This window comes from Triticum urartu, chromosome 7A (assembly GCF_056163025.1).
Source record: "Triticum urartu cultivar PI428250 chromosome 7A, HENAU_Tu73, whole genome shotgun sequence".
Lineage (NCBI taxonomy): Eukaryota > Viridiplantae > Streptophyta > Magnoliopsida > Poales > Poaceae > Triticum > Triticum urartu.
This window is the reverse complement of record NC_141879.1, coordinates 453194830-453222307: the sequence shown is the minus strand read 5'-3', so window position 1 is coordinate 453222307 and position 27478 is coordinate 453194830. Positions and strand designations below refer to the sequence as shown.

The window sequence follows — 27478 nt, the reverse complement described above, 5'->3', positions numbered from 1 at the left end:
GCAAGAGGATTTCCTGGGATGCTTGGAAGCATCGACTGCATGCATTGGAAATGGAAGAACTGCCCATTTGGTTGGCAGGGGATGTACAAAGGCGTCAAAGGCGGTTGCAGTGTGGTGCTTGAGGCGGTAGCCACACAGGACCTCTGGATTTGGCACTCCTTCTTTGGTATGCCAGGAACTCACAATGACATCAACGTGCTGCAGTGCTCTCCTGTTTTTGCCAAGCTCGTTGAGGGCCATTCTCCTCCGGTGAACTTCGAGATCAATGGGCACCAATACAACAAGGGGTACTATCTAGCTGACGGCATCTATCCAAGATGGTCGACATTTGTGAAGACGATCTCAAACCCTGTGGCAGGAGGCAAGAACGCCTGGTTTGCGAAGCTTCAGGAGGCTTGCAGGAAGGATGTCGAGCGGGCATTTGGTGTGCTCCAATCTCGATTTGCTGTTGTTCGGTACCCCGCTCAGACCTGGTCCAAAGATCAAATGTGGGAGATTATGACTTGTTGTGTCATCTTGCACAACATGATCATCGAGAGCGAGCAAGAAGACCTAGTGTTTGACACTGAACCATACTATAGGCAGGGTCCTCTAGCCGAAGTTGATCACCAGCTACCGGCAACTTGGACTGCCTATCTCAGTATGCGTCAGGAGATCCGAGACCCACAGGTGCATCATCAACTGCAGAAAGATCTGATTGAGCACCTATGGAGGCTCAAGGGGGACGCCGTGTGATGAAATACGAGTTTTTATTTGTTGAACTATATAATTTGTATTGAACTATTTGTTGTTGTACTATTTTGTTAAAGTATTTGATTTTTCTGTGATGAAATATGTGATAAGAAATAATTGTGTTAATAATTAAACGCCGAGACACGGCGAAACCACGCCGAATATGGGCCTATTCTCGCCCATATGGGTCCTTTATTCGCTGAAATTGGGCTACAAAGTGGACCAATTTCGACGCATGGGAGCGAGCTGGGGGCGACGACTGGGCGCAAAACCGCCCCCAGTGCCGAGTGTATCGCCGCCTCGCCCCAGGGGGCGATTTTTATGCGTCCTGGGGGGCCAACGGCTGGAGATGCCCTTAGAATGGAGGGGGTACTTGTGGATCTTCTTATGTGTAGTACTAGTATACTGTATCCCTGCACAAAAAAAAATACTAGTATACTGTAAAAAAGATCTAAAAACTAGCGGTTGCTATATCAAGTTTGATAATTATTTCAGTACATCTTTGGAAAAAAATCTTTCTTCACATGCATTTCCATTAAAGAAACCGCCATAAACCACTATCGGAATAAAAAACTAACAAGTTTCATTATTTCGGACGTGTTGAGTAATCGCCGTAGACACGTGAAATCCATTTCTCCCTCCATGACTCCAATGATTGATCGACTTGAACGAACAATGAACAGTTTCCCCATATAGTACTCGCCTGAAATAGTCATCGGCAGGTGATGCAGGTCATGGTCGGCTAGCTGACTTGACTGTTGCTACTGCATACTCTGGACCTTTACCTCAGCATATGTTCCAGACAAACCATAATACCACATAGTCCTTAAAAAAAAAATTTGTCCCAAGTTTGTCTCTTAAATGGATGTATCTAACACTAACTTGGTGCTAGATACATCCATTTGAGAGACAAGTTTTTTCGGACGGAGGGAGTACACAATAGACAGTATTGTAATGGATGTCAATGCGCGCGCGCGCGCGCGCACACACACACACACACACACACACACACACACACATATATATATATATATATATATATATATATATATATATATATACCAGAATTATTGCGTTCTCGTTTACACTTTTAGGTGAACTGGTTGGTGCACAAACATGCGACATTAACAGTGTCACAAGGATCCGCTTAATTAGCTGGCGGCATCGACCACCTCGGCCTAGAGGCAAGTTTAATTTTTGTGGGCGGGCATGTTGCATTGAACGAAATAGTGTGATCGGGACGTTGCCCCACATTAGGGCTAGCTGGCGGCATCGACAACCTCGGCCGACAGGTTAGTTTATTTAATATTTATTTTTGGATGAATTGGTTGAAGCATGCAACGGAACAATGCCGACGGAGACAGACATACCGCGCCCCTTCAGCTTAGCTGGCGGCGTCGACCGTCTCGGCATGCTGGTCAGGATGAGGTGAAGGGCTCAAGGCTGCTGGCGAGTGCGCCAGTGTGGTGATATTTTTTTAAGCCGGCAATGTATGCCAGCACTGGCATGATGCCAGCATGATCTATGGCCGCTGGCATGATCTGTGGTCGCAAGCCTTTTTTTAAAAATTGTGCATGGACATGAAATGGGTCGGCGCGTTGGGCGCATTACCGACCCAAATGCAAACTGGACGGACGCCGGACGAGCGGCTGACCCAAACGGACAAAATGCGGACAAATGCGCCGTCCGTTTGGGTTGGCCCGTTGGAGCTGCTCTTAACAGTGTCACAAGGATCCGCTTAATTAGCTAGCGGCATCGACCACCTCAGCCTAGAGGCAAGTTTAATTTTTATGGGCGGACATGTTGCATTGAGCGAAATAGCGTGACCGGGACGTCGCGACACATTAGGGCTAGCTGATGGCATCGACAACCTGGGCCGGCAGGTTAGTTTATTTAATATTTATTTTTGGCTGAATTAGTTGGAGCACGCAACGGAACAATGCCGACGGAGGCAGGCATATCGCGCCACCTTCGGTTTAGCTGGCGGCGTCGACCGTCTCGGCATGCTGGTCAGGATGAGGTGAAGGGCTCAAGGCTGCCATTGCTGCCGAGAGGCAGGGCACAGCCATGTTAGCACCCTCAGTGGATGCAGTGGGAGGAATCCACCTGACTCCAGTATGTGGACAAGGTAGAAAATGCCATAGATGGCAAGCACTATGCAGATCGATGCAGGTGCATGGTAGCTCAGTCAGTGAACTGCATGCATTTGCCATTGCTTGTCTCTGCAAAGGCTCAGATCTTGCAGGAGATGTCTAGCCATGCAGCACGAGAAACCACATGTGCTCCGCAAATGAGCCACGCAGTAACATCTAAACAGTAGTGCCAAAAGGTACAAGGACGCCAGTGTTAGTAGTATATGCATGGTAAGCAGCGGTGAAACACTGCAAAAGGAAAAATCGTACTAGTAGTAGGGTTTTACTTACCCTCTTTTACAGGTTAAATTATTACTTGGGGTGACAAAGGAAAAATATATGAGCAGCTAAAAAGATACTGTCTACTTGGATTTGAAGAAAGTGCGATTCATGGACTTGTTAATAATATTTTGGACCAGTGATGGATATTCGGCCAGTTCCTTAGCTCTACATGATTGTTGCATTGATTTGCTCACTACAATGCTAGTGCTCTTCCCATCTCTGGTGGGAAACAACAACTACTTACTAGTAAGAACTTACATCAACGGTGAGTGAAGAATAAAGATGTAGCTATGCAACGTTTTGCTTCATCTCATTTGTGATTTCCTGGAAGACCCGCAAGCGGTTCTGTGGCCTCCACGGTCTTGTGCTCGCCGCGTTCTTCGGCCACCGGTTAGTGGCCTCGGTGTGATTGGCACCCTGAGAGTGTCCATTGTCACCGAATGGTGCATGACTGTGGAAAAGTGAACGCTGAGCTGCACTGCTTCTCGATGGTGTTTGCTTGGTGCCTTGAGCTTTCTCATTGAGATGCATCGTGTTGAGCATTTGGCAGACTCGATTGCTGTGATCTTGAACCTTCTGCTGCTTCCACGCTGGAGCTGTCCTAGCAAAATTCCGGTTCACGTTCTCATCTGTCGACGTTCTGGAGTCGTTACATCTCCATGAACCTGCAGATGAACTTTGTCGCGGAACACCCGCGACCGGGGTTTTGAGGCTGCTGCTTCCTTGAGAAGATGATGATGTTTTGTCCCTCTGCTCACTTGCATCCTTGCTGCTCTCACCTTGCGCGCTAGTGTTCTTGCCATTGCCCAGCTGCTGTTCCTCCTCCACCATGTCAGCCCACGCTTTTCTACCACCATCAACCAAACCCTTCCCCTCTTGCACAGGGTTCTCACTAGCATCCATGGCACCATTAGGTTTTGGTAGGCATTCAGCTGAGCTAGGAGTTTGAACTTGATCCTGTGTGCTGATATTTGGTCTGTCCTTTCTTACCAGCCGCTTTCGTAGTTTCTCAAGTTGAGACTGTGGTGTGGCAGCATCATTGAACAGTCTTGAAAGATATTCGTACTCCTGCAGACTTTGTCCATTCTTCTCTCCATCACTAGCAGCCATAATTTGTGGTCCTTTATGCTTCAACTGAGTTACCGGAGATGGAAGCACTTGTGAGTTGCAATCCTCATGCTTCTCTGTATCCACCGAAACTGAAGCCTGCAGTTCTTCATAATTCAGTTGAGTTGAAGAGCTAGAGAATATTTGTGGATGTAGATATTCAAGACTCTCCGCATCAGCAGCAAGTAAAATCTGTGAATCTTTAGACTTCATCTGAGTTACGGGAGAAGGGAGTGTTTGTGACTCAAGTTCCCTAAGCATTTCAGTAGCCCGTGCAAAAGATCTCAAATGGTTTTCATCTTTGCAGTTGTAAGGTATAGGTTGGAGAAGGTATTTAGCTTCAGCTACCTTTCCCATCTTCATCAAGCAGATGGCTAAATTACACTCTTTGTTATAATCAGCTTCCATAGCAAGAGCTTGCCTGCAAGTGTCAAACGCCAAGTCAGTAGCAGCTGGATTTAGTTGAACGAGCTTTACTGGAAATGATGCATGAGGTTATGACAGAAAAAACAGGGTCCACTTCTACTAATATCAGCATTTATCAGTGCTGAGAACAGTCATTTCTGCATCCTTGATGCGGACTGACAAACTACTCCCTCTGTCAAATATAAAAGGTCCCCTCAAATTTCAAGCCTAAATTTGACTAACAAAATATGAGTTGTATACCGTAAGAGTTACACCATTGGAAACCTCTTTCAAATACGAACCCAATGATATAATTTTTGTGGCATATAATTCATAACTTTTTTAGTAAAATTCATGGCCAAATTTAGGTTCAAAATTCGAGGGTGTGCATATATTTGAACGAAGGGAGTACAATGGTGCAATAATATTATTCTTACAAATAGCACCAAAAAAAGGATTGAGAATTTCAAGAGAATACGATCATGTCTAACGAAATCCACATCAGCTTAATAAGTCCATCACCAACATAGATATACCTGTAGAGCATTTCAGCCTCCTCATAGTTTTCAGACTGCATATAGGCCCAGGCGAGGTTACCCAACAACCTTCATGACAAAGCAGAGCCTTAGAATGGCATTTGCGGGACAAATGAAGATGTACGGAAGACTTTTATTACCTTGCCTTTTCATCCCTCAGAGAGAGATAGACTACTCTTCCATGAGATTTAGACAGCTTCGCTTTCCACCGGCCAGAAGCTAGATCCTCATCAACCATTCTCAGCTTCACTGTCAGCATTTCAATCTGTTCTTTTGTCCTACCGCATTTCTGGTTCAACACAGACAAGATTTTTATCAATACTAGGCTAACTATTCATACACAAATGCGGTATGGGTTTATTATTAGCTGATGACTTTTTCGTATGGGTTTGCAATATATTAATCTGTTCAGGATCTACTAGTATAATCAAACGTCAAAAGTGGGCTTCAGAAGAAACGTTTAGCTTATATACGTAAATTTACAGGACAGAGATACCTTGTATAGATCAAGAAGAATATTGTCAAGAGACTCCTGAGCTTCATTTGGACAACGGTGACGGAAGGATCTTATCGCTTCGATGGCTTCTTCAGCCCGATTTGCTTGTTTTAGTACAGTAGCCATATCCTTCAGTGCACTCTCAATTCGTTCACCACTGTTAATAGCTGCCCAGAACAATGGAACTGCCTTGTTTGGATCCTTTTCAATTAACTGGAATAACAGAAGCAAAGTGAGGAAACAAAGAGAAACACAAGCTTATCTTACAAAAGCTTTAAGATCAAGATTGTAAATGCATCTTGATTGATTCAAAAGTCTGCAAGTGCCACAGATAAAATAAAAAATACACTGTGGAAAAGCAGGTAATGCACAGAAGCATTTCAGAGCATCAGGCAGAATGAGCACCTGTTACAGCTACTAGTGAGACACAAACATAGTGCAGTACACCATCACATCTTGCCAAACCGTTTCGATATAATATTTTAATACAACAAACTTCCGGTAACAGAACACCTACTCACCTAGACATATGTAGAAGGGCAAAACTTTCGTGCCACTTTAGGCTAATGTCATTTTTTTTCCAAAATTATTATTTATGCCAGGGAGTCTACTTTCATATTTCTCTTTGTTATGCAGTTAACAGATATCCTGATACAACTGAAGATGGTGCGAAACAGCCATATAATGGTTTTTCATTGGAAAAATACTAAGCTTCAAAGCTAGTGCATCCTTCTCTCCATTATACTACTCGAGGATTTGGTGAATTTAGCATCTCACGAGATTCAGCAAGCTGCAGTTATTACAGAATAGCATTACGATGCAACTAAAAGAACAATGATAGGTTCATTGAAGACAAAATTGAATGAATTGACTCAGGCCCATGATGCATATTTATTGACATTTGGCCCCAGGAAAATGGATGCCAATGAGTTTTCACAAAAGAGCGCTGTAGTGTTAACAATTGAGGCAGCCTGGTGGCGCTTGAGCTTTGCATGATGCAACTGTGCAAGTCAAGGAAGCTAGCACTAACTGTTATCACTAGTACACTGGGCACTGGGGGGGGGGGGGGGGGGGGGGGGGGGGACACGTTAGGAGAAAATCAAGTTCCCTCCTAAATTTCAGTTCCGCAGTTATCCTCAAGAATTGCATCCATTTAGCCAGCCCGATTGGTAATGGCCAGAACCAGATAGATATAGCGCTCAATTTTGGACCCTGAAGGGGAAGAAATTGCACCTGATGGTGGTGCTCGATCGTATTACCTGCGCTTGCTTCGCCCGCAAGTACGGGGAGTCGACCGCCGGCGGCGCCCTCGGTGGCCGGGAACACCCTCCCCCGCTCACCGGCGGGGTGACGCGGTAGGAGCAGCAGCCGGCCCTCAAGGGCGGAGTGACGTGGTTCCCGGAACCGGCGGGGGTGCAGGGGCTCCACCTCTGCGGTACCGCCTCCGCCGCGCCCCTCGGGGACGTCCACGGCGGCAGCCGCCTACCCCCGCTCGGCATGTCGGAATTCCGTCGAACACCTGTGGTGCGTTCGCCGGAAAGCCAGACACCCCCGATAGAAAAACTCTCCCCGATTCCGGGAAAGGGAACAACCCGGCGTCGATCACAGCAGAGAAGCCCTCGCCTCCGAGACGGATCAGTTCGCCGGCGATCGCATCCGCAAGAAGAATTCCTCGGAGCCAGCGAGAGGAGGGAAGCGGAACGAACGGCCTGTTATATACGCCAACCGGAGAACGGAAGAAATTTTTTGAAACGGATGGAGGGAGGGAGGGTGCCGACGTGGATGGCGTCGCGGGCCCACATTTGGCCGACGTGGACGTCGCGTCACGGGGTTCCCGTTGGCTCGCGTACTAGTGCTGGCAGTAACTGCAGCTCATGCGCCTCTAGTGCGTGCATGTAATGCGTATCGATTGATCGGTTGGTTTCGAGCTTTGCATTCATGCACACGCGACGCATGTGCTGCTCATGGCCATAGGTTTTACCTTGATCCGATTCTCGTTTAAAAGAAAGTTTACAAACAACCTTGCTTCACCGTTTCATACCAAAAATATGCAAAACTTTCAAGAAAAATACATAACTTCATTTTTCCTCAATGCATCATTTGGCAAACCTTGGAGTTCTGATGTTTGAAATGTAGTTTTTTTTCTACTCGGCGAGTGCAGGATGCAACTTTTGCGAAAGTCAAGTGGGCACCCTTTGCAAAGATTATCCCAAAACTCCTCCAGAAAAGTTTTTGTGGGTTTTCTCCCATATGTGGGTTTGCTAAGTACACTCTTTTGTTTTCTTTTCTTTTTTTAGCAAATTTATAAGATCACATATCATTTCATCGACCGGTAGAGAGCGACAAAGCCACGTACACACTCTGGTGTGGTAGCGAGCGCTTGAGGCGAACAAGAAAAGGGTTGCTCGGCCAACTGAAAGGACATGCGGTGTCCCCATGTGTGGTTTTGGTAATTGATGACATTCTCTATGGGCTAATGGTTGCATTGAGTTATATTTGAAGGATTTCTCCATAGGCTTTTCTTGAAGTCCATGTGTTAGTTTTAAGGAGTTTATGAGTTGACCAAGGTGCTATTAAGGAATTATCCAAAGATTGGCCATGTGAGTGTTGAGCTTATTGCAAGCACGTCTTGAAGAAGAAGAGTGTGTCATTCATGTCTATCTTCAAGATATCATCCAAATGAAAAGAGTTGGAAAGATTCAAGGTTGATCAAGACTAAGTCAAGAGTGAATTATCCAAAGACATCATCCAAGGAGTTTATGAGTCGACCAAGGTGCTATTAAGGAATTATCCAAAGATTGGTCATGTGAGTGTTGAGCTTATTACAAGCATGTCTTGAAGAACAAGAGTGTATGATCATTCATGTCTACCTTCAAGACATCATCCAAATGAAAAGAGTTGGAAAGATTCAAGGTTGATCAAGACTAAGTCAAGAGTGAATCGAGTTCATCAACACACAAAGCGTACAAGATGTATCGAGGGATCAAGTGATCCCATGGTATGGTAAGCATTGTACATTACGCTTTGTGTACTAACCCATGGTATTCGTGAGAGTTCTTTGTGGGGTTAGGTTGCGGTGTGCAAGTTCAAGTGGAGCATCACAAAGAGATCACCCTTGAAGCTTGCCTACCATTATAGTGTCAATGGACTTGTGAAGATGTGCCAAAGAGCGGCTCACCCATAGTAGAGTATGCGGGAGCAAACATCTAGTCTTCATCGAGCCAACGCAATCAAGAAAGGTTGTCCAACTTGAGGGAGTTAAGATCGTCATCATCTAGCTCAAGTGGACTATGTGCAAGGCAAAGGTTTGCCCTTGATAGGTTCTCTATTTTACGGGTCTCATGGTGGTAGCTTGAAGACCGGGTTATAGGATCGATTGCCATACTATCAAGGGGGCTCTCAAGTGAGTAGCTTGATCGTATCGTTCGTAGAGAGCTCAAACCATTGCATTCTTGCATCATCTTTCTTGATTCTTGTTTGGTTTTCTCCTTGTGAGATTTGGAGCTTATGGTCATCTTCTTTACAAGCTCGAGTTCATCGAAAACGGAGTTCACATGCTTCTTCTATTGTGTTTTCGGTGTTGGAGGTTTTACCGGTCTTTTTTGAGGAAGGGTTCTCACCATTTTCTTATGGGCCTTTTCTTATTTTCTTCTTATTGTTATTTGCATTAAGTTTGTGCCAGCCCTTGTCGCTAGCTTTCCAACAAACTTGGTTTCGTTCAATTCAGATTCCGTTTGTAGAAGTTGTGTCAGTTTTGGTGTCCTTAAAAAGGCTGCAGCGGTACTATCGCTCATGGGAGCGGTACTACCACTTGGAGGGGATGTAATTTTTACTACCGCGGCTACTTCAGTGGCTACTTTCGCTCCGGACCAAAAACTCGTCATAAGTCCAGCGGTGGTAGGCACGGATGTATTTTTTTTAGTACCGCTCGCAAGCAGTAGTACCGCTACCCTTTGAGGTAGTACTGCTACCCCTAGCGGTAGTACCGTGAGGTCGAGCAGTAGTACCGCTCTGTGCGGGCTGTGAGCATAACAGTTGGATTTTTCCCCTCCTATAAAAGGGGGTCTTCTTCCCTAATGAACCTTATCCTTTGATCTCGTGTTCTTCCCCATTGTTGACCTTCTTCGAGCTTGATATCTCTCAATCCCTCCATGGATTCTTGCTAGTTTCTGGGGGAAAAGAGAGAGGAGATCTAGATCCACATTTCCACCAATTAGTTTCTCCTCTATGTGAGGGGAACCCCTTGGATCTAGATCTTGGAGTTCTTGGTGTTCTCCTTCTTGTTCTTCCTCTCATTTCCCTCCCTAGCATTAGTTGCTTTGGTGGGATTTGGGAGAGAAGGACTTGGGTACTCTGTGTGCCCTTGCCATTGCATTTGGTGCATAGATTTGAGTTCTCCACGGTGATACGTGTAAGTTACAAGTTGAGAAGCTTATTGCTCTTGGGTGCTTAGTACCCTTGAGCTTGTTACTCTTGGGTGCTTGGGTGCCCTAGACGGTTGGTGGTGTTCGGAGCTCAATCATTGTGGTGTAAAGCTCCTGGCAAGCATAGGGGTCTCCAATTAGGTTGTGGAGATCACCCCGAGCAATTTGACGGGTACCGGTGACTGCCCCCAAGGGTTGCCAAAGTGTACGGGTTTGGTGACCGCCCCCAAGGGTTGCCATTTGTACGGGTTCGGTGACCGTCCTCAAGGGTCCCTTAGTGGAATCACGACATCTTGCATTGTGTGAGGGTGTGAGGAGATTACAGTGGCCCTAGTGGCTTCTTGGGGAGCATTGTGCCTCCACACCGCTCCAAACGGAGATTAGCATCCGCAAGGGTGTGAACTTCGGGATATATCGTCATCTCCACGTGCCTCAGTTATCTCTTACCCGAGCCCTTTACTTATGCACTTTACTTTGTGACAGTCATATCGTTTCTTGTCATATATCTTGCTATCACCTAGTTGTTTATCTTGCTTAGCATAAGTTGTTGGTGCACATATAGGTGATCCTAGTCATTTTAGGTTTTGTGCTTGACAAATTAACCGCTAGTTTTATTCCGCATTTGTTCAAGCCTAAACTGTAATTATTTTAAAGCACCTATTCACCCCCTCTAGGCGACATCCACGATCTTTCACCAGCAACTATAAGCCCTACGTCTCGGGTAACAGTTGGTAAAGCCCTTTGGCTCCAACTCTAGCCCGTAGTGTAGCCTCCTCGTGGATGGTATGGACTAGGTGAGCAACAGAGGACGTCGGACCATCAAAGACACATCCATTGCAATGCTTTTAGAGCCACCAAGCACACAACATAAGAGAGGAGGTCCCTTATGCAAGGTCGGGGGGCATGGTCGCGGGAGACCACCAACTAGTTTGGAAAGTCAGCTCTGGACGAGGAAGGTTTGTCGTGGAACGACACCAGCATAGGATCTCATGCCACACCTGGCGGGAGAAGGACCACCCAACGAAGATGTGTTGCATGTCCTCAGTCTCCTAGTTGCAAAGGATGCACTGGTCGGCCTAGGAAGGCCCACGGGCCAGGCGGCTCGCATTCCAGCACCTATTTTGGAGAGCGGGCTAGGTGAAGATCTTTATATGCAATGGTGTCCATGTCTTCCACATGAGGCACCAATGTGGGGCCTGCATGGCACCCAGGAATATCGTGTCATAGTGATACGTCTCCAACGTATCTATTATTTTTGATTGTTCGATGCTATTATACTATATGGTTTGGATGTTTTATATGCATTAATATGCTATTTTATATGATTTTTGGGACTAACCTATTAACCTAGAGCCTAGTGCGAGTTCCTGTTTTTTCCTTGTTTTAGAGTTTCGCAGAAAAGGAATACCAAACGGAGTCCAAATGGAATAAAACTTTCGCGATGATTTTTTCTTGGACCAGAAGACACCCAAGAGACTTGGAGTGCAAGTCAGAAGAGCCACGAGGCGGCCACAAGGGTGGAGGGCGTGCCCCCCGACCTTGTGGGCCCCTCGGTGACCCCCTGACATAGATCTTCCTCCTATATGTATTCTAAAATACCCTAAAAACTTCCAGGGGAGCCACAAAACCACTTTTCCACCTGTGACGCCCTCGATTCAATCGTACACTAATCATACACGCAAATGTGTACGATCAAGATCAAGGACTCACGGGAAGGTATCACAACACAACTCTAGACACAAATTAAAAATAGTACAAGCTTTATATTACAAGCCAGGGGCCTCGAGGGCTCGAATACATAAGCTCGAATACACAAGAGTCAGCAGAAGCAACAATATCTGAGTACAGACATAGGTTAGACAAGTTTTGCCCTAAGAAGGCTAGCACAAAAGCAACATTGATCGAAAAGGCAAGGCCTCCTGCCTGGGAGCCTCCTAACTACTCCAAGTCGTCAGCGGCCGTCACGTAGTAGTAGGCATCCTCCGGGTAGTAGTAGTCATCAGTGGCGTCATCTGGCTCCTGGAATCCGTCATCTGGTCGCAACAATCGGGTATGGGGGAAAAAGAAGTAGCAAAGCAAAGGTTGTACTCATCCAAAGTACTCACAAGACTTACATCAGATCTAAACTAAGTATGAATCTGTATCAAAGGAATGGGTTGTATCTGTGGACTAAACTGCAGAATGCCAGAAGGGAAGGTGAAAGCCTAGCCTATCGAAGACTAGCATCTTCTGGAAACCACCATCTTGGAGCAACAGGAGGGAGTAGAGTAGCATAAAGTAAAGTAGTAGAAGTGTTATCAACCTCGGCCAGAGATCCTTTCTCGACTCCCTGCGAGAAAGCAATCCCAAAGCCATACTATCCAAGTGTCAACACATTCCAATTCTCATCACCATCCAGTTCTCATCACACGTATCCAGTTCTAGTTGTATCGACCGGGATACAACTCCAAGTGTCCGTTACCGTAGGACAGGCTATCGATAGATGTTTCTTCCCTGCAGGGGTGCACCAACTTACCCACCATGCTCGATTAACTCCGGCCGGACACACTTTCCTGGGTCATGCCCAGCCTCGGCCAAACAATACGCCGCACCCCGACCTAGGCTTAATAGAGAGGCTAGCATGCCGGACTAAACCTATGCCCCCAGGGGTCATGGGCCATCTCCCCGGGAACTCCTGCACGTTGCGTACGCGGCCGGTGAGCAGACCTAGCTACCTCCTTCAACAAGGCAGGAGCTTACGCAGTCCAACCTGGCGCGCGTCGCTCAGTCGCTGACGTCTATTAAGCTTCGGCTGATGCATACGAAGCAGAACGCCCATACTATGCCCACGTGATGGTTAGTGCTATCAGGCCAGAGACCCCTCGGATCAAATATCCAAATCGTAGTGGATTAGGAGCACACGATAACGAGCAGAGACTCACGATCGATGTGACCTCATCGCCCCGTCTCGAGTAGTTGCGGCAAGGGCTAAGAATGCCCGGCCACGCCTCGTAAATATCTCGCGGGCACCTTCCAGATCAACCCGACTCCACATCACTCGCTATTAAGCTCGCGCGGGTACCCCTCAGGGCCGACCCGTCTTTAGTAACATGGCTCAGTGCAAAGTCATAGTAACCATAGTAACTGTGAGTCTAACACCAAGGGGAAAACCTGAGGAATCACCCCCGGTGAATTCCACTCGATGTAATCATCAAGGTGAACGTAAGAGGATCCACCCTCGAGGTTCACACTTGAGGGGTTGCACGACAGAGCCGTATCGGAAGTAGTTAAGAAGGAAATCACCCTCGATGACCACGGCCGGATAGCTACACTACAGAGATCTCATCAGGAGTGATGTAAGAGGTTCCACCCTCGGCACTCGATGGTAACTCTGCAGAGTCATACAACTAGGGGGTGATGTGTGGTGCCGGGGCCTGGACGTCGATCACGTTGATCGGGTCATCGAACATAAAGCGAGGCAACTGGGACAAGGTGGGGTCACTGATGGATCTCTAACCAACCTATACTAAGCAGTTTAGGATAAGCAGGTAAGGTATGAAAGCAGGTAACAACAACAGGCTATGCATCATAGTAGGATCATACAGAAAGCAGTAGCAGTTCTAATGCAAGCATGAGAGGGAAAGAAATAGGCGATATCGGAATGCTCAAGGGGGGTTTGCTTGCCTGGTTGCTCTGGCAAGGAGGGGGTCATCGTCGGCGTAGTCGATCACAGGGACATTAGCAACGGTCTCGGGGTCTACCGGAGAGAAGAGGGGGAAGAAACAGTAAATAGAGAGCAAACAGATATATGACAAGCAATAAGTAGCACTATGGGTGTTCTAACGCAGTACTACGCGATATAGGTGAAGGGGGGAAATTTAACCGGGAATGTTTTCCCGGTTCCGGACCTGTGTCAGACAGATGACCGGAGGGGGAATGTTCCATGTTCAGATAGTTAGAGGCATCTGACAGGTAAACGGATCGCGTATTCGGACTCGTCTCGTCGTTCTGAGCAACTTTCAGGTACAAAGTTTTTTGATCCGAGCTACGGTTTATTTTATATTAATTTTAAAAAATTTAAAACATTTTAAGGATTTATTTTAATTATTTAAAACAACCTTATCCAGAACAGTTTTTGCTGACGTCAGCATGACGTCAGCAGTCAACAGAGGAGTTGACTGGTCAACTGACGTGTGGGTCCCATTCATCATTGACTGTTTAATCTAATTAGGGTTCAATTAAACTAACTAATTAATTAACTTAATTACACATGATTAATTATGACGTGTGGGGAGGCGGCGGCTCACAGGGGTGCTTCAGGGGTTCGGGTAGCGGGGGGACGAGGAGGTGGACGGGGACGACCGGGCGACGGGGAGGCGAGCGGCGCGGCGGCGACGTCGAGCACCGAGGCGCGGTCGTGGGCGTGCCGTGCGCGGGACGACACGGGCGCGCGGTGATGGGGAGTCCGGCGGCGGGGTGGTCTTCGGGCGGCGACGGACGGCTTCGGGCGGGCGCCGGCGCGGCGTCAAGCACCGAGGGCGACGGGGTCGGGCAGCAGCGGCGACGAGGGGATGGAGGAGCACGGCGGCGGCGTGCGGGTGAGCCCCGATCCCGATTGGATCGGGGGAGAGGGAGAGTGGGGGGAGTGGGTGTCGGTGGGGGGGGTTGACCGTGGAGTAGGAGTGGTTATGGAGGAGTGAGGTGGCCGGTTGGGCCGGCCAGGTGGGTTGGCCCAATTGCCTGCTGGGCCGGACCCCGGGAGGGGGGGTTCTTTTCCTATTTTTATTTCTTTTATTATTTTTTATTAAAAGGATAGCTTACTATTTTGCAATTATTCCGAGCACCATATGACTCTTGTAAAATGTGCCACATGCCACAATAAATACTTTGCAATATTGTGAAGTTGCACAAAATTTGTTTTGAGCATTTGAAAATGTTTAAGAACTGCTAGAAATTGAAAAGGCCAATTTAATTGTTGTTGGACCACTCAAATAATTTCCAGGAGCATTTTTGGAATCCAACAGAGGTAGGTTTCATCATGACAAATACTTAGAGAATATTTGCCATAGTGTGAACTATTTTTCTGGCTCATTTGAAGATGCAAATAATTGGATTGCAATTTGAATTGAATTGGACTTGATTTTTTTTGGACAAGTGGCATTTTGGCTTCGGAAAGCATGATGACAAGGCTTTATTAGCGGGGATTACTGTAGCATGATACTGGGGGTGTTATAAATCTCCTCCACTATAAGAAATCTCGTCCCGTGATTTAAGAGGTGGAGTAAGGAAAAAGACTCGACAGTGAACGTGGCATAGAGGCATCTCTCGAGTTGAAACTTAAGAAAACAACGAGAGAAAAATATGAAGGTACAATAGGAAATTTCAAGCGAATGGACAAACGATCGATATCTGAACAGAGTGTGAGAAGGGGGTTCAGAGCATCGGGAATAGATCATCTCTCGGACGGTGGATCGTGACAACACACAAAGCCAAGAGCAAATGATACTTCGGAATAAAGGATATACATGAGAGTCAGGTTCCGATCCTGTGGAACTGTGGGTTATGGGCCTACCATGTGGGTTAAAATAGAAGGAGCAAGGACATCTTGCACGGTCATGATAGCAAGGCATGTCAGAGGGTAGCCTATCAGTTATGTCAGAAACAACGTCGGTACCAAGGGCGAGGGACGAAGAGAACTATGTTCCTGCTCGTTGAACGAGGCGGACCAATAGGCAAAGTTCTCGTCCATCGGTGGTTACCGGAATGTCAACAGCAATAATAACAAGGTCTTATCGGCAAATTGTACGCCGAGGTGTTTTCATAAGCAGGGAACTATTACTGCTTAGATCTCATAAACCAGAAGAAAGTTTAAACAAAACAATGGAAAAGAAAAGGTGATCATTAGATTAATCAGAACATTGGAAAGGAAAATGTGTTTACATACAAGAATTGGGAGTATATCCTTCCGAAGGGGGAAGTGGAGCAGGGTATACATGATATGACAGCAAGTTCAAAAGCATTTAGATAAAGGGGGTGAGGGAAGAATCATGATATTACCCGTACAACGGTGTTTGGATAATAGATCAAGAAACATTTGGCAATGTGCTTCCAATGTTCTTGTTTATATGCGGAATACCTTAGTCATGCTTCAAGGTAGCATTAACATGGTGTTACAAGTAGGGGTTGGAGTTGAAGATCACAAGAAATACTCAAGGAGCAATTGCAGGAATAGCAAGGAGTCCAAGGTATAACCAAGACATGATCAAACATGTGTTGGAAAGAAGACAAGGGAGTTGTTGATGATAACTCAAATCATCAAAGGTCAAGGATGGTATTTCTCATCACGAATTCGATTGATTTGCTGGAAGAGCTCAGAATGTTGACGAGCACGACACAATTGTCGAGAGATTTCATGAAGATGTAATCGATCGGCGATGGCATCCAGTCGAAAGAATGATGAAGCGAAAGGTTATTGGAGCCACGGGTATGACACAAACTCGAAAACAAGCTTGCTGTTCAAGGCGAAATGATATGACGAGGAAGATCGACGCAGGCTTAGCTCATCGTCAAAAATTGTGCTCCGGGAAGAAGGACCAGGTAGCACAGTTAAAATTTAGCACGATAATGATATAGCCGATCAGGTTAGGAATGACTTGAAGGATTATTAAACTCGTAAGCAACAAAAATTACTTAGAGTTATAGAATCGGAGTGTGGAATCGATTTACTTATCGGCGTTCTCGAGTGACTAACAACTCAAAACCCGGGGAATCCTGAAATCGACGAGAAGCAATACCAGATGAAGACTCATAGGAAGCAACATAGTTCTTTGTTATTCTCGAGATACCGAAGGGCAATACTCGAAGGAAGATCAAAATAGAGGTTGCGGAGATGCATTGATCTGTAGAAGACACGTGCTTTAACTTGTCCGAGAAATGGAATCAAAGAAAAACAATCATGGTCGGAACCACAGTTGCAAAGGACCAAGCATAGATACAAGATGAAGTTATAACAAGGGGAATAATATTATTACAAGAAGCTTCATGATAAGTTCCACATCGGGCCCATGGGCATGAACACGGGGTTCAAGGTCGACTCCCACTTCTACAATGCATAACCTTTCATTTTACTTCTCGCTCTTGATGAAGCTGTAGTATTGAAATTTTATCTGACGAAAAGCTAGTATAGTATAACCCGCATAACTTTCGAGTTCACACAGATTAGGGAAGGCATAGGTTCAACCCATCGGGGCATCTTAGGAACCTATATCATAAATTCCAAGAATAAATAACACAAGCTCGGTAGTAGAGCATGCTTGAGAAAGCGGAGGATAAAATTTACCAAAAGCATTATGTATCCGAGGAAAGGCTCACAAGCTTATTGAATATGAAGTACGTTGTCGAATAAAATCCGAAAAAAGGGGTCTGGTGGTCCACAAGGGATCCGATGTGAGCATCAATATTCTACCAGAGCAAGAAAGAATGCAAGGAGATCAGATTATAAAAACAACTGACTAACTCAAAGCTCAATTGCAAAGGAATTATGAATTCCAAGACAAGGGATCAAAAGTAATGCTCTGATAAGGGATGGATAGGTAGAATAGCCTTAGAGGTACAATCGATGACGATTTGATTGATCGAGATTCAGCACATGTTAAAATGACGTCTGAGCCGGAAGGATGAATTCTAGGATCTGATTGAGGATTGCGAGCATTCGCAACATATCGTATCAACGGACTCAAAATGATAATGACAAAGGCTGACAATAAGATTACTAGACTTGTGGTATTAACCATAATGCAAGCAAGCAAGAAATTCAAGACCAATAGGCTGTTGAGGATTTTCACAAGAACGAATGGTATTACGAAGACTTTTGTGAAGTACAAGAATCAACTGAGGATGAGCGGATACTCGATAGGTGCACAAAGTTATCCGTAGGGGTATTTAGATGACAAGGAACTGCAAGGCAGTAAGCTCAAAGGATTCTCGAAAAAAGGAGAGCAGTTTAGGGCATCTTGTAATAACAAGATCAATGGGATAGAATGTAAGATTGGTAAGTGTGTGTAGTTATCCATAAGGATATTTCGGTGGTAGGGAATTGCAAAGGCAACAGGCACAAAGTCTCGAGAGAATATCATAGAGTATCTTCGGAATCTTCTGATGCAGCAGGCGATCATCTGAAATAAGGGGGCTCTCCGGGCGGATGTGATCACGAGATCCTAATGTTCAAGTTAGTAAAACCTTTTAACCCGAATAGAAGAGAGTTCGGAGTCCCAGAGTATAGATGAGGAATAAAAGATCCTAATACCACCCAATGGCGACGTGGGCCCGTAAGCCATACAACCATGTTAGTAAAAGTTTTTATAGTGACTAGCCTCGACTTCGGCCAAGGAGTTGGAAAGGGGGCTACCTACAAGCAGTCGGCTCTGATACCAACTTGTGACGCCCTCGATTCAATCGTACACTAATCATACACGCAAATGTGTGCGATCAAGATCAAGGACTCACGGGAAGGTATCACAACACAAGTCTAGACACAAATTAAAAATAATACAAGCTTTATATTACAAGCTAGGGGCCTCGAGGGCTCGAATACACAAGAGTCAGCGGAAGCAACAATATCTGAGTACAGACATAAGTTAGACAAGTTTTGCCCTAAGAAGGCCAGCACAAAAGCAACATTGATCGAAAAGGCAAGGCCTCCTGCCTGGGAGCCTCCTAACTACTCCAAGTCGTCAGCGGCCGTCACGTAGTAGTAGGCATCCTCCGGGTAGTAGTAGTCATCAGTGGCGTCGTCTGGCTCCTGGAATTCGTCATCTGGTCGCAACAATCGGGTATGGGGGAAAAAGAAGTAGCAAAGCAACCGTGAGTACTCATCCAAAGTACTCACAAGACTTACATCAGATCTAAACTAAGTATGAATCTGTATCAAAGGAATGGGTTGTATCTGTGGACTAAACTGCAGAATGCCAGAAGGGAAGGTGAAAGCCTAGCCTATCGAAGACTAGCATCTTCTGGAAACCACCATCTTGGAGCAACAGGAGGGAGTAGAGTAGCATAAAGTAAAGTAGTAGAAGTGTTATCAACCTCGGCCAGAGATCCTTTCTCGACTCCCTGCGAGAAAGCAATCCCAAAGCCATACTATCCAAGTGTCAACACATTCCAATTCTCATCACCATCCAGTTCTCATCACACGTATCCAGTTCTAGTTGTATCGACCGGGATACAACTCCAAGTGTCCGTTACCGTAGGACAGGCTATCGATAGATGTTTCTTCCCTGCAGGGGTGCACCAACTTACCCACCATGCTCGATTAACTCCGGCCGGACACACTTTCCTGGGTCATGCCCAGCCTCGGCCAAACAATACGCCGCACCCCGACCTAGGCTTAATAGAGAGGCTAGCATGCCGGACTAAACCTATGCCCCCAGGGGTCATGGGCCATCTCCCCGGGAACTCCTGCACGTTGCGTACGCGGCCGGTGAGCAGACCTAGCTACCTCCTTCAACAAGGCAGGAGCTTACGCAGTCCAACCTGGCGCGCGTCGCTCAGTCGCTGACGTCTATTAAGCTTCGGCTGATGCATACGAAGCAGAACGCCCATACTATGCCCACGTGATGGTTAGTGCTATCAGGCCAGAGACCCCTCGGATCAAATATCCAAATCGTAGTGGATTAGGAGCACACGATAACGAGCAGAGACTCACGATCGATGTGACCTCATCGCCCCGTCTCGAGTAGTTGCGGCAAGGGCTAAGAATGCCCGGCCACGCCTCGTAAATATCTCGCGGGCACCTTCCAGATCAACCCGACTCCACATCACTCGCTATTAAGCTCGCGCGGGTACCCCTCAGGGCCGACCCGTCTTTAGTAACATGGCTCAGTGCAAAGTCATAGTAACCATAGTAAGTGTGAGTCTAACACCAAGGGGAAAACCTGAGGAATCACCCACGGCGAATTCCACTCGATGTAATCATCAAGGTGAACGTAAGAGGATCCACCCTCGAGGTTCACACTTGAGGGGTTGCACGACAGAGCCGTATCGGAAGTAGTTAAGAAGGATATCACCCTCGATGACCATGGCCGGATAGCTACACTACAGAGATCTCATCAGGAGTGATGTAAGAGGTTCCACCCTCGGCACTCGATGGTAACTCTGCAGAGTCGTACAACTAGGGGGTGATGTGCGCTGCCGGCGCCTGGACGTCGATCACGTTGATCGCGTCATCGAACATAAAGTGAGGCAACTGGGACAAGGTGGGGTCACTGATGGATCTCTAACCAACCTATACTAAGCAGTTTAGGATAAGCAGGTAAGGTATGAAAGCAGGTAACAACAACAGGCTATGCATTAGAGTAGGATCATACAGAAAGCAGTAGCAGTTCTAATGCAAGCATGAGAGAGAAAGAAATAGGTGATATCGGAATGCTCAAGGGGGGGTTTGCTTGCCTGGTTGCTCTGGTAAGGAGGGGGTCGTCGACGACGTAGTCGATCACAGGGACATCAGCAACGGTCTCGGCGTCTACCGGAGAGAAGAGGGGGAAGAAACAGTAAATAGAGAGCAAACAAATACATGACAAGCAATAAGTAGCACTACGGGTGTTCTAACGCAGTACTACGCGATATAGGTGAAGGGGGAAAATTTAACCGGAAATGTTTTCCCGGTTCCGGACCTGTGTCAGACAAATGACCGGAGGGGGAATGTTCCATGTTCAGATAGTTAGAGGCATCTGACAGGTACACGGATCGCGTATTCAGATTCGTCTCGTCGTTCTCGGCAACTTTCATGTACACAGTTTTTTGATCCGAGCTACGGTTTATTTTATATTAATTTTAAAAGATTTAAAACATTTTAGGATTTATTTTAATTATTTAAAACAACATTATCCAGAACAGTGTTTGCTGACGTCAGCATGATGTCAGCAGTCAACAGAGGAGTTGACTGGTCAACTAACGTGGGTCTCGTTCGTCATTGACTGTTTAATCTAATTAGGGTTTAATTAAACTAACTAGTTAATTAGATTAATTAAGCATGATTAATTAATTAACTTAATTAATTATTTTAATTAGTTAATTATTTGTTTATTTTTAATTATAATTTTATTATTTTTGTTTTGGGCGGGGCCCCCTTGTCATTGGCCCCTGGGGGCCGATGCGGGTTACGGGCGCTGGGTGCGGGCGTCGCCCGAACGAGCACATGCCCGAGGGGCGCTGGGCGCACGACGCGGCTAGCGGGCGCGGGAGCCGCGGCCACGGCGAGGCCGGCCGCCTGATGCGAGCAGCGGCGATGCGGGAGGAGGCCGGATGTGGTGCAAGGGCGGTGGGGCGCGTGACTAGGCGACGAGTGGCGGCGCACACGCGAGCGACCAGGGAGGGGCGCGCGCGGTAGGGGGGTCAAGCGGAGCGGCTGGCCAGGGCGGGGCCAGAGGGGAAGCGAGGCACACGTGGGGTGGAGAAGGAGCAGAGCTCCAGCGCGGCTGGGAGGGTGAGGGCGGCAATCACGGTCAAGCGGCAGGGCGGCGCAAGCGCGACGAGCGCGGGGAAGCGGCTGCAGGGCAGATGGCGGGGCCGGGACGCGGTGCAGGCGGGCGCAAGGTGCGGCGCAGCCATGGCGCGAGCGGGGCGTGGGCTAGAGTGGGCGTGCGCGGGCGATGGCGCAGGCCGGCGAGCAGCTGCAGGGGGAGGCGGCCACGGTGAGTGCGCACGGGGAGGAGGCCGCGGATGCGGTGACCGCGAGCGGGGCATGTGCGCGGTGAGCGGGGGCTCAACGACGGGAGAGAGAGGGAGTGAGGAGGGGAGGCGGCGGCTCACAGGGGTGCTTCAGGGGTTCGGGCAGCGGGGGGATGAGGAGGTGGACGGGGACGACCGGGCGACGGGGAGGCGAGCGGCGCGGCGGCGACGTCGAGCACCGAGGCGCGGTCGTGGGCGTGCCGTGTGCGGGACGACGCGGGCGCGCGGTGATGGGGAGTCCGGCGACGGGGTGGTCTTCGGGCGGCGACGGACGGCTTCGGGCAGGCACCGGCGCGGCGTCGAGCACCGAGGGCGACGGGGTCGGGCAGCAGCGACAACGAGCGGTGGGCGACGAGGCAAGGGGATGGAGGAGCACGGCGGCGGCGTGCGGGTGAGCCCCGATCCCGATTGGATCGGGGGAGAGGGAGAGTGGGGGGAGTGGGTGTCGGTGGGGGGGGGGGGGGGGGGGGGGTTGACCGTGGAGTAGGAGTGGTTATGGAGGAGTGAGGTGGCCGGTTGGGCCGGCCAGGTGGGTTGGCCCAATTGCCTGCTGGGCCGGACCCTGGGAGGGGGGGGGGGGTTCTTTTCCTATTTTTATTTCTTTTATTATTTTTTATTAAAAGGATAGCTTACTATTTTGCAATTATTCCGAGCACCATATGACTCTTGTAAAATGTGCCACATGCCACAATAAATACTTTGCAATATTGTGAAGTTGCACAAAATTTGTTTTGAGCATTTGAAAATGTTTAAGAACTGTTAGAAATTGAAAAGGCCAATTTAATTGTTGTTGGACCACTCAAATAATTTCCAGGAGCATTTTTGGAATCCAACAGAGGTAGGTTTCATCATGACAAATACTTAGAGAATATTTGCCATAGTGTGAACTATTTTTCTGGCTCATTTGAAGATGCAAATAATTGGCTTGCAATTTGAATTGAATTGGACTTGATTTTTTTTGGACAAGTGGCATTTTGGCTTCGGAAAGCATGATGACAAGGCTTTATTAGGGGGTATTACTGTAGCATGATACTGGGGGTGTTACACCACCACCGCTTCCTTCTACACCAGTCAGATCTCATCTAGGGGCCTTTTCCGGCGTCCTGCTGGAGGGGGATTCGATCGCGGAGGGCTTCTACATCAACACCATTGCCTCTCCGATGAAGCGTGAGTAGTTTACCACAGATCTACGGGTCCATAGCTAGTAGCTAGATGGCTTCTTCTCTCTCTTTGATTCTCAATACAAGTTCTCCTCGATGTTCTTGGAGATCTATTCGATGTAATACTCTTTTGCGGTGTGTTTGTCGATATCCGATGAATTGTGGATTTATGATCAGCTTATCTATTAATATTATTTGAATCTCCTCTAAATTCTTTTATGCATGATTTGATATCTTTGCAAGTCTCTTCGAACTATCGATTTGGTTTGGCCAACTAGATTGGTTTTTCTTGCAATGGGAGAAGTGTTTAGCTTTGGGTTCAATCTTGCGGTGCTCGATCCTAGTGACAGAAGGGGAACCGACACATATTGTATTGTAGCCATCGAGGATAAAAAGATGGGGTTTTCATCATATTGTTTGAGTTAATTCCTCTACATCATGTCATCTTGCTTAAGGCATTACTCCGTTCTTTATGAACTTAATACTCTACATGCATGCTGGATAGCGGTCAATTTGTGGAGTAATAGTAGTAGCTGCATAATCGTTTTGGTCTACTTGACACGGACGTGATGCCTATGTTCATGATCATTGCCTTAGATATCGTCATAACTTTGCGCTTTTCTATCAATTGCTCGGCAGTAAATTTTTCACCCACCGTAATAATTTCTATCTTGAGATGAGCCTCTAGTGAAACCTATGGCCCCCGGGTCTATTTTCCATTATGTAAGTTTTCGATCTATAATTTTAGTTTCCTATTTACTCTCTTTGCAATCTTGTACTTTTCATTCCATAAACCAAAAATACCAAAAATATTACTTTGCCATTTATCCATCTCTATCAGATCTCACTTTGCGAATAACCGTGAAGGGATTGACAACCCCTTTATGGCATTGGGTGCAAGTTGGTGTTTGTTTGTGCAGGTGTTCGGTGGCTTGTGCGTTGTCTCCTACTGGATTGATACCTTGGTTCTCAATACTGAGGGAAATACTTACTCTACTTTGCTGCATCACCCTTTCCTCTTCAAGGGAAAAACCAACGCAAGCTCACGAGGTAGCAGGAAGGATTGCTGGCGTCATTGCCGGGGAGATCTACGCCAAGCCAAGGCATACCAAGTACCCATCATAAACTCTCATCCCTCACATTACATTATTCCCCATTCGCCTCTCGTTTTCCTCTCCCCCACTTCTAAAATGATTTTTGAAAATATTCGCCTTTTCTTAGCCCTTCTTCCGTTCATCTTCTCCATTTGCTTGTTTGCCACCATCATGTCTGAAACTGGGGATGTTATCGCTAAAAATCTTGAGGAGAATCTTGGAACTTGCTCTTTGGATCCCAGAGCTGAAAAGCCTCCTAATTACAAAACTAAAATCTTTCATATTGGAGATGGTAATATTATAGGGAAAAGTATTATACAAGAATTCTTTGATTGTACGGGATCCTTGCATATTAATAAAAGAACTATTCTTCTTGAGAAAAACTATTATGCTGATGCTATTGTGATGCTTGTTGAGAAATTAGAAAGAAAATTTGTGCATCTTCATCCTGCTTTACAAACGGTGTTTTATGAACTTCCTAAAATCAATCATCCTATAGCTAAAAAGATTGCCACTATTTATTCTTATGCGTGAAATTGATTTTATTATCCAAGAAGCCAGGGATATTTTTGCTTCTATAAAAAGGATGTTGAACACCCTCCAATTATAGACATCCTTCATGATATAGAAACTATGCGTAGTTTGGAATATAGGGATTATCAATCTTATAGTGAAAATCTTAAGAAAAGAGTTCCCCATTCTAAGATCTCTCAATCTTTGTATCTTGAAACATTTGAGGAGTTTGATTGGATAACTGGGGGAATTTATGTAGGGTTTAATAGAGATTGGTTGAATAAAATGATGAAGGAACCCGTTAAAAATGAGCTACATATTTTGTATGATGACATATGCGGTGATGATCCCGATTATGGGTTTATGAATGTTAAGATCACCAATGAAAGTTCCTTTCATGATTTAAGTTCATCTACTAGGAGAGAAATAAAATAAAGAATAGAATTGCTAAGACGAGTTTTGGAAGACTTGATGAGAAAAGAATTGCATACCGAAGATGAGAACAATTAGATCTATTCGCGTTTTTATGCCTAGCTAAGGACGTTAAACAATAGCGCTTGTTGGGAGGCAACCCAATTTAATTTTTGTTTTTGTCTTTTAGGTTCTGTTTTGCAATAAATATTTCATCTAGCCTCTGGTTAGGTGTGGTTTTGCGTTTTAATTAGTTTTGTGCCAAGTAAGACCTTTGGGATAGCTTACGGTGATAGTTGATTTAATCCTGCTGAAAAACAGAAACTTTTGCGCTCAGGAGATTAGTTTTGATTTTTAGCAGAAGCGCGATAAAATACTTATTCTTTTCGCAGAGGATTCATAAACAAATTTCTTAGGACTTCCTAATATTTCAGGATTTTTTGAGTTACAGAAGTATTCGAAATATCCAGATTCATACACACTGTTTTGTTTTTGACAGATTCTATTTTTCGCGTGTTGTTTGCTTATTTTGATGCATCTATGGCTAGTATCGGGGGGTATGAACCATGGAAAAGTTGGAATACATTATATATTACACCAATATAAATAAAGAATGAGTTCACAACAGTACCAAAAGTGGTGATTTATTTTATTATACTAACGGAGCTTATGAGATTTTCTGTTGAAGTTTTGTGTTGTGAAGTTTTCAAGTTTTGGGTAAGGATTTGGTGGACTATGAAATAAGGAGTGGCAAGAGCCTAAGATTGGGGATGCCCAAGGCACCCCAAGGTAATAGTCAAGGAGGACAAAGGGCCTGAGCTTGGGGATGCCCCGGGAAGGCATCCCCTCTTTCGTCTTCGTCTATCGGTAACTTTACTTGAGGCCATATTTTTATTCACCACATGATATGTGTTTTGCTTGGAGTGTTTTGTATGATTTGAGTCTTTGCATTTTAGTTTGCCACAATCATCCTTGCTGTACACACCTTTTGGGAGAGACACGCATGAGTCTTGATTTATTAGAATGCTCTATGTGCTTCACTTATATCTTTGGAGCTAGGCAATTTTGCTATAGTACTTCACTTATATCTTTTTAGAGCACGGCGGTGGTTTTATTTTATAGAAATTGATGAACTCTCGTACTTCACTTATATTATTTTTAGAGTCTTTAGAACAGCATGGTAATTTGCTTTGGTTATAAAATTAGTCCTAATATGATAGGCATCCAAGAGGGATATAATAAAATTTTCATATAAAGTGCATTGAATACTATGAGAAGTTTGATTCCTTATGATTGTTTTGAGATATAAAGATGGTGATATTAAAGTCATGCTAGTAAGTAGTTGTGAATTTGAGAAATACTTGTGTTAAGGATTGTGAGTCCCGTAGCATGCACGTATGGTGAACCGTTATGTAACGAAGTTGGAGGATGAGATGTTTTTTGATTGTCTTCCTTATGAGTGGTAGTCGGGGACGAGCGATGATCTTTTCCTACCAATCTATCCCCCTAGGAGCATGCATGTAGTACTTTGTTTCGATGACTAATATATTTTTGCAATAATTATGTGAGTTCTTTATGACTAATGTTGAGTCCATGGATTATACGCACTCTCACCTTTCCGCCATTGCTAGCCTCTCTAGTACCGCGCAACTTTCGCCGGTATCATAAAACCATCACATATCCTTCCTCAAAACAGCCACCATACCTACCTATTATGGCATTTCCATAGTCATTTTGATATATATTGCCATGCAACTTTCCACCATTCCGTTTATTATGACACGTTCCATCATTGTCATATTGCTTTGCATGATCATGTAGTTGACATCATATCTGTAGAAAAGACACTGTTCATCATTTTTTATACATGTCGCTCTTGATTCATTGCACATCCCGGTACACCACCGGAGGCATTCACATAGAGTCATATTTTTGTTCTAGTATCGAGTTGTAATTTTTGAGTTGTAAGTAAATAGAAGTGCGATGATCTTCATTATTAGAGCATTATCCCATGTGAGGAAAAAAAGAGAAAAGGCCAAAAAAAGAGAAGGGCCAAAAAAGGGGAAAAATGAGAGAAAAAGATGGGAGGGACAATGTTACTATCCTTTTGCCACACTTGTGCTTCAAAGTAGCACCATGATCTTCATGATAGAGAGTCTCCTATGATATCACTTTCATATACTAGTGGCAATTCTTGATTATAGAACTTGGCTTGTATATTCCAACGATGGGCTTCCTCAAAATGCCCCATGTCGTCATGAGCAATCAAGTTGGATGCACACCCACTTAGTTTTCTTTTTGAGCTTTCATACACTTATAGCTCCAGTGCATCCATTGCATGGCAATCCCTACTCACTCACATTGATATCTATTAATGGGCATCTCCATAGCCCGTTTATACGCCTAGTTACTGTGAGACTATCTCCTTCTTTTTTGTCTTCTCCACAACGACCGTCTATTCCACCTATAGTGCTATGTCC

At 45.8% G+C, this 27478-nt stretch overlaps 1 protein-coding gene and 1 long non-coding RNA gene across 3 annotated transcripts; both read right to left on the bottom strand.

The window, feature by feature from the left end:
- Nucleotides 1-3251: 3251 nt before the first annotated feature.
- LOC125523616 (uncharacterized) lies at nt 3252-7579 on the bottom strand. Of its 2 annotated transcripts, XM_048688639.2 has the most exons (6): nt 6950-7579; nt 5691-5903; nt 5335-5483; nt 5195-5263; nt 4602-4674; nt 3252-4352 (listed from the first exon to the last, which is right to left on the bottom strand). In XM_048688639.2, exons 1-6 carry the CDS (start codon nt 7187-7189, stop codon nt 3435-3437), a joined length of 1662 nt encoding a protein of 553 aa, XP_048544596.1. In that variant the 5' UTR covers nt 7190-7579; the 3' UTR covers nt 3252-3434. The 2 variants fall into 2 exon arrangements, with proteins under 2 accessions (XP_048544596.1, XP_048544595.1); XM_048688638.2 differs by having other exon boundaries at nt 3252-4674; nt 6950-7578.
- Nucleotides 7580-18631: 11052 nt separating this feature from the next.
- On the bottom strand, nt 18632-22266 carry LOC147959921 (uncharacterized). The gene is made up of 3 exons (XR_015610951.1): nt 21902-22266; nt 20540-20612; nt 18632-18907 (listed from the first exon to the last, which is right to left on the bottom strand). It is a non-coding gene; the product is annotated as an uncharacterized LOC147959921 (long non-coding RNA).
- Between the last annotated feature and the right edge of the window lie 5212 nt (nt 22267-27478).

Excerpts from the sequence above, each read along its gene's own strand:
- LOC125523616 (XM_048688638.2), bottom strand. The coding sequence starts at position 7,189 with ATGCCGAGCGGGGGTAGGCGGCTGCCGCCGTGGACGTCCCCGAGGGGC. Across the intron at positions 5,904-6,949 it reads TGCGGGCGAAGCAAGCGCAG|TTAATTGAAAAGGATCCAAA; the intron begins GTAATACGATCG and ends CTGTTATTCCAG. Across the intron at positions 5,264-5,334 it reads CTGAGGGATGAAAAGGCAAG|GTTGTTGGGTAACCTCGCCT; the intron begins GTAATAAAAGTC and ends TTTGTCATGAAG.